We start from the raw sequence: 12178 nt of genomic DNA, 5'->3' as shown, positions 1-12178 counted from the left end.
TTAAAAAAATGTAATATTTTTACTTCTTCAAAAAAAACTGAATGTGTTTAATAACTATCTCCCCTGCAATGTCATGAAAAGCAGAGACTGTGTTTCTCTTCTCAAAGCCTGTGTCTCTAGCTCATAGTAGGCCTTGAATAAATATTTGTTGAGTGAATGAGTGAATGACCTGAAATAACCTCCCTAACTTTTCCACCACTTGAAGTTCTCCCTAGACATCAGGGGAGACTGTAATTGGCCATCCTCTTCATCCTCCTTCCATGGAGACCCAGTGCTTAGAACTCAGATGTGTCCTCCAACTCCCATCCCATGTGGCTCTGGTCCTTAAATCCAAGCATGGAGGGTATGAGGCTTCCTAATCTCCACTCAGGCAAGTGTTTAGTGCCAGCCACATTCAAATGTCATTAGAGACATCAGTTTCATATCAAGTGCCAACAACAGCATGGCATCCTTCCATTACATATGGAAAGGCTTCCTTTCTGTCTTCTAGGTATTTGTATTCACAGCTTGATTAAAGGAGCACATATTATTTATCTTCATATCACCTACAGGTCCTACCACAATCTTTTGAACAGAGCATGCACCCAGTAAATGTTGAGTCATGAAGGAATGACTACCATATGCTGAGTATAGTAATTTCTCAGCCCTGCTTCTGGCCCCAGAATCTGGGACACAGTGAAGTTTTCAAGGAGTTCAAGATTAAAACTGCTTAAGCTTTTCCCCGGACATCCATTAGGATAAGAAAAAGAACTCCCCCACCTCCAGATTCCCCCCACTCTAATCCATCTTTCACAGCTACATTTGCTAAAACTTCCAAAATCGTCACTTCAAGTTTTTCTCCAGAAACCTCCAAAGTTCTTTTCATAGCCAATAATAGGCCTAGGTCCAAATCCCTCAGTCTTAACTCGAAGAACTTGGAGCACACATTTTCCTATACTGATCTTTTCAAATCCTCCTTACAGCCTACCCTGGGGCATCCCTTTTGTTTGATCTGTCTTTGCTGATGCCATTCCTCCCACCAGGAATGCCTCTTCCCCATCTCTCCGCTGAAGCGCAGCTCATGTTTTGTATTCCCTGTGACCTCATCGTGTCACCCACCTAAAGGAAGCTACTCTGTCTTCTGAAGCCGAACCATATTTTGGCTTAGCTACTTGTTGTATCTGTCAGCAAACTTTTTTTTAATTGAGATATAATTGACGTATAACATTATATTAGTCTCAGGTGTACAACATAATGATTCAATATTTGTATATATTGCGAAATGATCACCACAATAAATCTAGTTAACATCCATCACCACACATAGTTATAATTTTTTTCATATGATAAGAACTTTTAAGATTTACTCTTAGAAACTTCCAAATCATGCTGTACATTACATCCCCATGACTTATTTATTTTATACCTGGAAGTTTGTACCTTTTGACCATCTCACCCATTTCACGCACACCACCCCACCCATTTCACGCACCCCACCCCCGGCCCCTGCCCCTGGCAACTACCAGTCTGTTCTCTGTATCTATGAGTTGTGTTTTTTTTCTTTTTTAGATTCCACATATAAGTGAGATTATACGGTATTTGTCTTTCACTGTCTGACTTATTTTACTTAGCATAATGCCATCAAGGTCTATCCAAGTTGTCACAAATGACAAGATTTCCACTTTTTATGGCTAAATAGTATTCCATTCTACATATATATGCCCTATTTTCTTTACCCATTCATCTATAGATGGACACTTAGGTTGCTTCCCTGTCTTGGCTATTGTAAACAATGCTGAGTCAGCAAACTTTTCCCATGAATATGGCTTCTCTCTCAAACTAGACTTAGACCTGAAGCTCCCCGAATATCAGTCGAATACCTTCTCATTCCCCCTCAGGGATGCCTGGTCTATGGTAAGAACTCGCCCTCTATTTGCTCACTGCTTGACTCCACTGGACATACAGGATCAGAGACTAGTGGTATTCAGGCAGAAGACCTTGAGTTCACTCTAGCGGATTTTACAGCTCAAGATGAGTTTATATTTCAAAACATTACTGCTTTTCTAGTGTCTCCCAGGACTTGGTTGATGGTCTGTAGGAAGCACTGAATATGAAATTATAAACTTGCCTCACTCCTCTTAATCCAGTGACTTCCTTTTTACAGATGAGAAGCCCTTCACTGTGGAAGATACTTATTTGCTGTGTCCAGCGCCTATCTTAAAGGAAGTTGGCATGTAAGTTTCCACCAGCAACTAAACCCCACAGCCAGGGAGGAGAAAGGAGGTAGAGGGGACAAAAGGAGGAGAAAGAGTCTCTCTTCATTATCATCATGGAGCCTTTCTCTAGACTCATCCACATAATGATAATGGCACCGATGCTTTGCAGTGAGCCAGACACCAGGGTAAACGTTTCACAAAGGGTCCCTCCCTTTATCCTCCCAAGAGCCCCATGAACCAGACACACACCATCCCAATTTTACAGATGTGAAATCTGTAGCTGAGAGAATTTAAGTAGCTTGCCCGAAGGTCAGACAGCAGTAAGTGGAAGAGTATGGGTTCAAAACCAGGTCTGTCTGGCTTAATCACAGCTACATTTCTAGAAAGCTCTCATGCTTCTCAAAGCACTCTCATATCGTAACCTCACCCTGTCATCGTAATTGCCCTTCTAGATGATGATATCCTTTCTTAGAGATAAAGAAACTCAGAAAGGAAGCTCAAAAAGGATAAGTGAGTCCACGACCGGTTCAAGACCCCACGTTCAGACCCCTCTGAGGCCACGTTCAGTGTTCCTTCCTCAGCGTCTCTCCAGAGCACCATGTATTCGGCCAGGCGGCCCGAGGTTCCCTGAACTAATTTATGGAGAAAATCTTGCGATGGGGCAGTTATAGTAAATGCTGGTGAGAGGAGATCAAAATATTCAAGAGGAGGGAGAGAATTAGCACCCTGAGCAAGAAAAGAAATATGCGGGGAAACAGAGAGGCAATGTTTGTTAAAGAACACAAACTAGCCTCTCTGTAAACACATCTATAATAGGCTGAAGATAGAATGGAGGTTTTAAGGAAAAATGCTAAACTTGCTCATCTGAATTCTGCTTTCAATCATTTGTTCAAATTACAAAGCTTCCAACCCTGGTGGCCTAACGTCAGCCTGTGATACCACGGATTCCACAAACTAGCCCCGTGTCCATGCTGCAGAATGCAAGCTTGTGCTTCAGTGAGCATCTTATAGATGGGAGGAAATAGAAGGCAAATTCATTCATTTACTGCTGTACCTCTGTGAGTTGGCTGGGTAGCAACAAAACCACGGCCATCAGAATCTGATCACTGAGAGTCCAGATAACAATACAGTTTCTAGCTTGACCAGTTTATCTCCCACTGATTTGAACCATTTTTTAAGAATACTTCTTCATACTACAGTGTGACAAGTAAATTAAATGGGAGCAGGCTCTGCCCATTCAATGCAATTCTCCACAATGTAAGAAGGGCTGGATACGCTGCCTTGATACACCAGCCAGGTGTATCCCGACATCTCTCTAGAATGTTAGAGGTGGGTGGGCCCTGGAGACCATCCTCCACATCTTACAAATGAGACAGCTCAGGCCCCCAGAGGAAGAGACTACAGTCCCAAGGGTAGTTCAGAGCAGAGCCCTTGGGGGACCTGTGTGTCCGGCTCTCGGCCCCTTGCTCCTTGCCCACATGCTGAGTATCCTTGGTTCCCGTGTCATTGCAGGAAAGCCGCGCTTCAGGTCAGCATGAACGACGGCCTCTCCTTCATCTCCAGTTCTGTCATCATCACCACCACACACTGTGTAAGTCATCACCTTTCCCTTGACTGAGAGCTTCATTGGCATTACCATCTCCCTGGCAAGTTTTTTTTTACCAGTTCTGCCTTCTGTTCACTGAGCTTTGACCCTGGCACTGCTAGGCCAGCCGTGGGCTGCATCGGGGGCTGTACACATATCAGCAGTGTATCAGGAATACCTGTGCTTCCCCGGGTTCCTCATTTCTGTTACTGAGGGTGAGACCTGGACACACTTTCACAACCAGATGGCAGGGTGGGACCAGGGTCTGTGCAGTATTGAGCGGGGATGCCTGGATGGACTGGGTCTGGGAGAAAATTCATAGAAAAAAATTGGACGGTATATATAGGAAACACATCTTAGGGAGTTGTTCCTCTAAAAGGAAGCAGGAAAATGGGGCAATAACTGAAGGGAGAAGTGGAGTATAAAGAGAGGCTTTTATTTAGAATGGAAGAAATTGCAGCTTGTTGATATGATTGTGGAAATAATCCAGGAGAAAATGGAAAATTCATGAAGTAGGAAAGAAGCAGGGAGGGGCCCTATGACATAGGGGTTGTGAGGCAGAGTGTGGACTGTATCCTCTTCCAGCTCCTCAGATGCCCCGTCTCTGGATCCTTCGTGGCACGTAGCATTCATCTCTGACTACACATAAGATCACCTGGAGAGCTTTTAAAAAATATGGTTGCCCTGACCTCATGCCAGACCAGTTGAAACAAAGTCTCTGGAGTGGGCCCCAGCTTTGGTGAATTCATGGCCCCCTTGGGAGGGTCTTTTGTGCAGCTATGGCTGGGAACCCTTCAGCCCGTGTAGTGGCTCCCACGGTCAGTGATTTGGAGCCCAGCCCGTCAGAGGGCAGTCGGGGCTTGGTTAGCTCATGTACAGATCTCAACCCCTAATATGAACATTTCTGAAAGAATCTTTCTCTGAATATTCAGTTTCTATAACCAAATGCACTTTTCCCATGAGCTCACTCTAGAGACAAATGTGTTTTGGCCTGATGGTCAGCTTAGGCAGATCCCTTGGTCACTTCCTGGCTGGCCTTTGGAGGGCATGTCGTTAGAACCCCTCAGTGACTGGGGTTTGTGTCCTTAACACCATCCAGGTGGATGAGAGAGAACAGGCAGGCCCTGGAGCCAGACAAGGGAAAAATGAGTTGTCTCACAAAGGAGCAGGAGGCCAGGCCTCACAATGGACAGCACACCTTCCCAGCTCCCCTGCCTTCCCCTACACACACACACACACACACACATACACACACACACACTTTCCATCCTATGTTAGGAACCAACCAGTTTTCTTGAAAGCAGGGTAAGCCAGTGCAATGGGTACAGACAATGGAAAAGTTTTACTGGACCAACGTAAGAGACTAGGGTTGTCACAGAGACATGTCACCACTGAGAAATGTCTGTGTCTCAGGCATGCCTCAGTGGAATGTCAAATCTGGAGACCAAATATGAAAACTGGATTCAAGACCAGTGAAATTTCTCCAAGCGTGCCCTGCCTGATTCTTTTAGAAATTGACCCTTTTGGAAACTGCCAACCTGCAGGAAATGATTAAAATACCCCAAATCTAATAACTCCATTCCAGATTCCTCCCTGTTTTTGAATGATCCAACAGTTTGGGCCTGTATTTCTCATTATATCTGACCAGACCAGAGAAACAGCTATGCCCCGAGGCCGCGAGGGCAGGGAGGTGGGAAGGGGAAATATCTTGGGGCCAAGCCTGTGGTGTGACCGAAGCAGGACTACAAATTTAAGTTCTGGACCTCTAAGCCAAGAAGAAAGGGTGTCCTCACTAATGTACCCCAAAAGGAAAAGAACTCCTGGTAAAGTCCCTCTTGTGTCTCCCCAGCTCTTTCCAACCTGCACTTATGTCTCCCATCTCCTTCATCTGAGTGCAAGTCATTAAGTGTTCTGCTCGACTGACCCTTGACTGGCACCACCTCATAACGTCTTCTGCGTTATTGCCCTGTCGCTTGAGAATGCTGCATGTCTACAACAAAATTATAAGCACCCTAAGATTTGAGATCCAGGTCCATTCACTCATTTATTCAACAAGTATTCACTGATTACGCACAATGTGCCGGATAGGCACTGCCCTGGGTGCTCGGGATACATCAGGACACAACAGACAAAAATCTCTTATCTCGCAGGGATGCGGGGAGAGAAGGCAGACAGTGAACAATGGACGTAACAAATGAATCGCACACTATGTTAAGAAATAATATAGGCTGCAGGAAAAATAGAGCAGAGTAAGAGGTACTGCTTGAGTGAGTGAGTTCAAATTTTAAATAGAGATACATTGAGAAGGTGACATTTGAATAGAGACTTTGAAGTTAACTGTGAGGCACCTGGGGAAAGAACACGCCAAACGCTGAGGCCCAGTGCTCAGAGCACACAAACCAGGGTCGCCTGGTGTGTACAAGGAAGAAAGTGGTCGGTCACTGGAAGAGAGCGAGTGAGGCGTGCAGTAGGCGGTGAGGTTATGGGGATGGAGAGTGGAGGGTCTTGTGAGAACTTCAGCTTTTGCAGAGGCACAACGCAATCTGACTTACACTTGAAAGATCACTCGGCTGCTGGAACAGCCCGTGGAAAGACAAGGATGGAAGGACCATGACTAGTTGGGAGGGTTATGGCAATATTTCAGGCAAAAGTGATGATGGTGGTTTGACTCAGAAGGGAGCAGTGGCAATGAGAGAAGAGGTCAGAGTCAGATGTGTCTTAAAGGCAAAGCTAACCTATTTCCCAAGTATTAGACATAGGGCTTGAGAGGAGAGGAATCAAGAATGGCCCCAAGGTGCAGCCACTATGGAAAATAGTATGGAGATCCTGTAAAGAACTAAAAATAGAGTCGCCATATGATCCAGCAATCCCACTCCTGGGTATATACCCAGGTATATACCTGGAGAAAACCATACTTTGAAAAGATACATGCAGCCCACATGTTCATAGCAGCACTATTTACAATAGTCAAGACATGGAAGCAACCTAAACCTAAATGTCCATCGAGAGATGAATGGATAAAGAAGATGTGATATATATATATATATATATATATATATATATATATATATATATATATACAATGGAATATTACTGATCTGTAAAAAGAACGAAGTAATACCATTTGCAGCAACATGGGTGGACCTAGAGATTATCATACTAAGTGAAGGAAGTCAGAAAGAAAAAGACAAATACCATATGATATCACTTATATGTGGAATCTAAAATATGGTACAAATGAATTTACTTACAAAACAGAAACAGACTCACAGACATAGAAAACAAATTTATGGTTACCAAAGGGGAAAGGGGGTGGGAGGGGTAAATTAGGAGTTTGGGATTAACAGGTACAAACTACTGTATATAAAATAGATAAATAACAAGGTCCTACTGTATAGCATAGGGAACTAAATTCAATATCCTATAATAAATCATAATGGAAAAGCATATGAAAAAGAATATATATATATATATATATATATATATATATATATGATACTGAATCACTGTGCTGTACACCAGAAACTAATACAACATTGTAAATCAACTATACTTTAATAAAAAATTAAAAAAAAATAATGACCCCAAGGGCTTTGGCCTAAGTAATTGAAAGGATGGAGTTGCCCTCAGTTGACAGGAAGAAGACTGAAAGGGGAGAAGATTTGAGGCAGAGGGGGAATTGGGAGATCAATTTTGCTGTCGACCAGTTGTGCGACCTTGACCGAGTTATTTAGCTCCTAGGTGCCTCAATTTCCTAATCTGTAAAGTTAGAAAAATAATAATTTACATCTCTTAACAGTATTGTGAGTATTAAATGAAATGATTATGTAAAGTGCTTGGCGGAAGGCCTGGCCAGTAGTAAGTGCTCAATAAATGTTAATTGGTATTATAGTGGAAGCTTAGTCAAAATTACTGACCTAATTGGAGATTCTTCCCAGAGAGTCGGCTCCCCCCTTCAGAGTTCCTTATAACAAAAGGACTTTTCTGACACAAGATATATTCCTATGAGTACGTGTTTGTCACTCGACCAAGCCCAGGTGATTGAAAGGGGACAGACAAGCCAAAATCATCCAGAGAAGAGGACCTATATTCAAATATTCAATCCCAATCTCCAACAGGTCCTACACAGAAGCTCAAATTAAAAAGAGTAAAGCCACCACTGGGCAAAATAGAGATGCAGGTGGGGTGTGTGGTAATCCAGAATATGAAGTAAGGTCTTGGACTTGCCTTTGTTTCTTGGGCAGCTGGTTTGGAGGACAAGGTTTTTAGATCAAAAGCTATCCCCTGGGCCTGAGTAAAGGGTTAGACTTGTCAGTACCAGTCTCAGCCTGCCCAGTCCATCACCTGGAACCAAAAATAATTTTAAAATATGTAGTTGAGCCTCTTTTTTTCTTGCTTTATTTGGTGCCCATTTGGACAACCATGTCACAAGTTTTCAAGACCTGCAATGAATAACTGTTGCCTCTGCCAGGAGCAGAAATTCCATGAAGTTTTACAGGAAAGAGAGTTTTCCATCCAAGAGCTAAAAGATTCCTATACTAATGGTAAACTTTGTTGAGCTCCATGACTATAGAAAATGGTCAAACATCCAAAGCCCTCTCTTCCCGGCATATTAAACACATCCCACCTCTAGAGTCTTCACTGGCCTCCTTTTTCTTCTCCAACTCTGGCAATAGGTGGAGAAAGTCACTAATATGGCGCTGCTCTAAGGGAAATAGAAAAAAGAAGTTTGTCCTTTTGAGAACAAAGCAAGTAAATGTAGGACCTTAAGGAACTTTTCATGAAAGGTTGTCTTCTTCTGGATAAGTACCTTAAAATTCTATAATTTCCCACCCAAGGTGTACAAAAATCAGAGAATCATTCAACAAGTATTTCTCAAACCCCTCCTGTGTCTCCAGTGCTCCATTTACATTTGACAAGTCGCCGTCCCTAAGGAGCTTAAAATCCAGCTTGGGAAATGAGTCCAACAAGCACATGAAAGTGTATGTAACAAAGACCAAGATTGCAGAAGCCAGGTGTATAAATGCTATAGGATTTCAGAGAGGAGAAGAAGGGGTGAATCCAGGAAGAGTCACAAGGGCTTCGTGGAGGCAATAAAACCCAACTGGTGATTTGAAAAAAAATGATAATAACAGGTAAGAAGCGGGAAGGGGCCCTCCCCTAAAGAGAAACCAACCTGAGCAAGGTCTAGATATGGCTATGACCCTAGTTTGTTCATGGTCCTTCCCAGGAACCATGATTGTTTTCTTCCTTTCCTCTCATTTTTTATCAGTTTCTGGTGCCTTCTAATTGGGGGCCATTTCTCAGGTTGGCAACTACTCTCCTAGGATGTACACTCCACACCCTTGATCACCTGGTGTGTAGCAGTGAGGCCCAGCTGATGCTCCTCCCTATTAACTGTGATAGGATTCGATTTGTGTTGGTTTCCAGGCTGGAGAATCACAATCTTTAAAGAAAGAAAAGAGACCTGAAGTTAGACATTGAATCTAAAATCAACGCTAACTCAGTGGAGAGCCTCTCTTTCCTCCTGATTTATATGCAAACCAGCCTGACTACAAACAGTAACAAGGTTGAGTAAATTTGAGAGGACCCATGGCAAGTCCTATTCAGAGAAATTCTTTTTGAATGAAAATAAAAATGCAACAAACTCAGTCCTAAGGCATCAAAACAAGAACAACTGCTCTGTGATTGCAGTATAATGGAAGAATTAAGAATATAGGATGTTGAGTCAAAAATCCTAATTTCAAATCCTAGCCCTTCCACTTTCTAGAATGATCTCAGGCAAGTTAACCTGAGCCTGTCTCAGAGGCTGTCCTGCACGGCTGTTGTAAAGATTAAAAAGGGTCTTGAGGTACATGGTAGTCTGTCAAAGAATGACAGCTGTGTATTAGTTTACTGACGTTCTCTTTCCTTGCCAAGTAAAAATCTAATGGACTGTCTGATTACAAGGTTTGCTGTTCATTATAAACAGGCTATTTTCCCCTGATTAAGAAGTATGCTTCCTTCTGAGTCCATGATAAGCCTGTATTTTAGAAACAGGCTGGGAAAAACTTTGAAGATGTTGGTTGCATGATAGTGAGGGAAAACAGCACCAGTAAATTAGATCTGATGATAAGTCAAACTGGGTTAGGCTGCAGTTTCTTCACTATTTTTTTTGTATAGTTGATTTATAATATTGTGTTAGTTCAAGCGTACAGCAAAGTGATGTAGTTTTATATATATATATTCTTTTTCGGATTCTTTTCCATTATAGGTTATTACAAGATATTGAATATAGTTCCCTGTGCTCTACAGTAAATCCTTGTTGCTATACAGTAAATCCTTGTCTATTTTATAAACAGAGGTGTGTATCTGTTAATCTTCACTATTTTTGAAAAAAAAAACTTTTCTCAGTAAATGGATCTAGGAGTAACATAAGGGGAATATTTAGACTATTTAGAAGAATTAATCAAAACAAGTACTTACTAAAGTTGATGCATTATTACCACATAGAAAATTTCTATTATTATTTAAAATATTCTATCACGGCCAGCATGTTTGGACTTATTTTATCAAAGGAGGTACCTTTTCATGCAGATGAGGTCTGCAACCTCAGAAGGGATTTTTCTGACAGATTGGATCCTCCAGTGTCCCCTGAAATAACCATGACTCCCTGGGGTTTTGGAGTATGGTTTGACTTCTGTGAGGATTAACATGGTGCCAACTTGTTTCCAGTGGCATTTTAAGCCACTTTATCCTGCAGATTTCATGAATTGAAACTATTCTTTTCCCAAACTAGTGGTATTTTTCTATCGAGAAAGAGAGAGAAAAAACGTGTGTGTGTGTGTGTTTGTGTGTGTGTGTATGTGTGTGTATGACTGTGTATGTGTGTGTGTATGTATGTGTGTGTATGTGCGTGTGTATGTACGTGTGTATGTGTGTATGTGTGTGTGTATGTGTGTATGTGTATGTGTGTGCATGTGTGTGGATGTGTGTGGATGTGTGTGTGGATGTGTGTGGATATGTGTGTGTGTATGTGTGGGGGGGTGGGGCAGAGAGAGGGAGAGAGGGCGCTATCTCTACAATGCACAGGACGCCCCCCTCCACCCCCGCGACTACAAAGAACTATCCAAAATGTCAATAGTGCCAAGGCTGAGAAACCCTACAGAATCAGAATTTCATAGGGAAGAGCCCACAATTCTGCATTTTAGTAAACTTGCCAGGTAAATCTTAAACACACAAAACTCTTATCATTATACTTACCTGACATTAATTGTCCTCCAAAGTTTAAAAAATAAAGTCATTAAAACCTATTTAAGAAAAATCATTCACTCTCTAATCCCATTCATTTAAGAATCCCAAGATTTTAAAGTCAGAACCCTCTCTTTTATGTTTCTTCTTTTGGACCCTATCTTCTGGTGTAAAAATAGGAATTTGCCTGAAAGAATGATTTTAGCCAAAAATGACCAGTCTGGGGACCACTTTGTGTTGCCAAAGACTGCAAAACTTTCTCTCCAAATGCCCCTCTCCCATATTCCAGGTTGTCTCTGGGTTTCCTCCTCTCAAACTAAGGCCTGCCGGACCAGACTTGCTGCTCTTTGTTTCAGGAAGACAGAGCCCAGCTAACATCAGTATTGTCTGTAACACGTCATGCCTCCCAGGGTCTCGCGAGAAAGTGGGCCTCCAGCTGCCACACAGAGATAGGTTATACATTTGGAAACAACTGGAGACTTAGAGAAAAGAAAGCACAGATGTTGGAAAGAGCCATTGTCTCACAGAAAACAAATTTATGGTTACCAAAGGGGAAAGAGAGGTGGGGGAGGGACAAATTAGGAGGTTGGGATTAACATGTACTCACTACTGTATATAAAATAGATAACCAACAAGGACCTACTGTAGCACAGGGAACTAAACTCAAGATGTTGTAATGACCTATAAGGGAAAAGACTCTGAAAAGGAATGTATATATATACACATACATATATATATATATATATATATATATATATATATATATATAACTGAATCACTGTGCTGTACACCTAAAACTTCCACAAAATTGTAAATCAACTATACTTCAATTTAAAATTATTTTAATTAAAAAAATAAAAATAATTTTTTTTAATTTAAAAAGTTTTTAAAAATAAAAAAAAGAGCCATTCTCTCTCATGCACAGTGTAGCCCATATACTCCTAGAGGAAAAACAGACTGTCTCATTCACTATTGCAACCCAGCACCTGGCATAATGCCTGCACATAGTCATTACTCAGTAGATAGCTGGTGATTGAATGAGTGAATGAATGGACTCAATCAAGGGTCACACTGAGCCCATGATTGTACCTGCTGGTAGGAGAGGAAGGGAGCCAGAATGAGGTAGGATTAGAATAGGGGCACCCAGCTGGTTGGAGGGTAGGCCTCC

At 42.0% G+C, this 12178-nt stretch overlaps 1 protein-coding gene across 1 annotated transcript in view; it reads left to right on the top strand.

The window, feature by feature from the left end:
* Nucleotides 1-12178, top strand: part of ANTXR1 (ANTXR cell adhesion molecule 1) — a 242165-nt gene that overhangs the window by 112055 nt on the left and 117932 nt on the right. The window contains exons 11-12 of the mRNA XM_059943152.1: nucleotides 2144-2213; nucleotides 3708-3786. Of these exons, the coding sequence (XP_059799135.1) occupies nucleotides 2144-2213; nucleotides 3708-3786 (149 nt within the window). The remainder of the gene's footprint in view (nucleotides 1-2143; nucleotides 2214-3707; nucleotides 3787-12178) is intronic.

Source organism: Balaenoptera ricei, chromosome 13, assembly GCF_028023285.1.
Source record: "Balaenoptera ricei isolate mBalRic1 chromosome 13, mBalRic1.hap2, whole genome shotgun sequence".
Taxonomy (NCBI): domain Eukaryota; kingdom Metazoa; phylum Chordata; class Mammalia; order Artiodactyla; family Balaenopteridae; genus Balaenoptera; species Balaenoptera ricei.
Note: the sequence above shows the minus strand (reverse complement) of the source record. Positions and strands in the feature narration are given on the sequence as shown.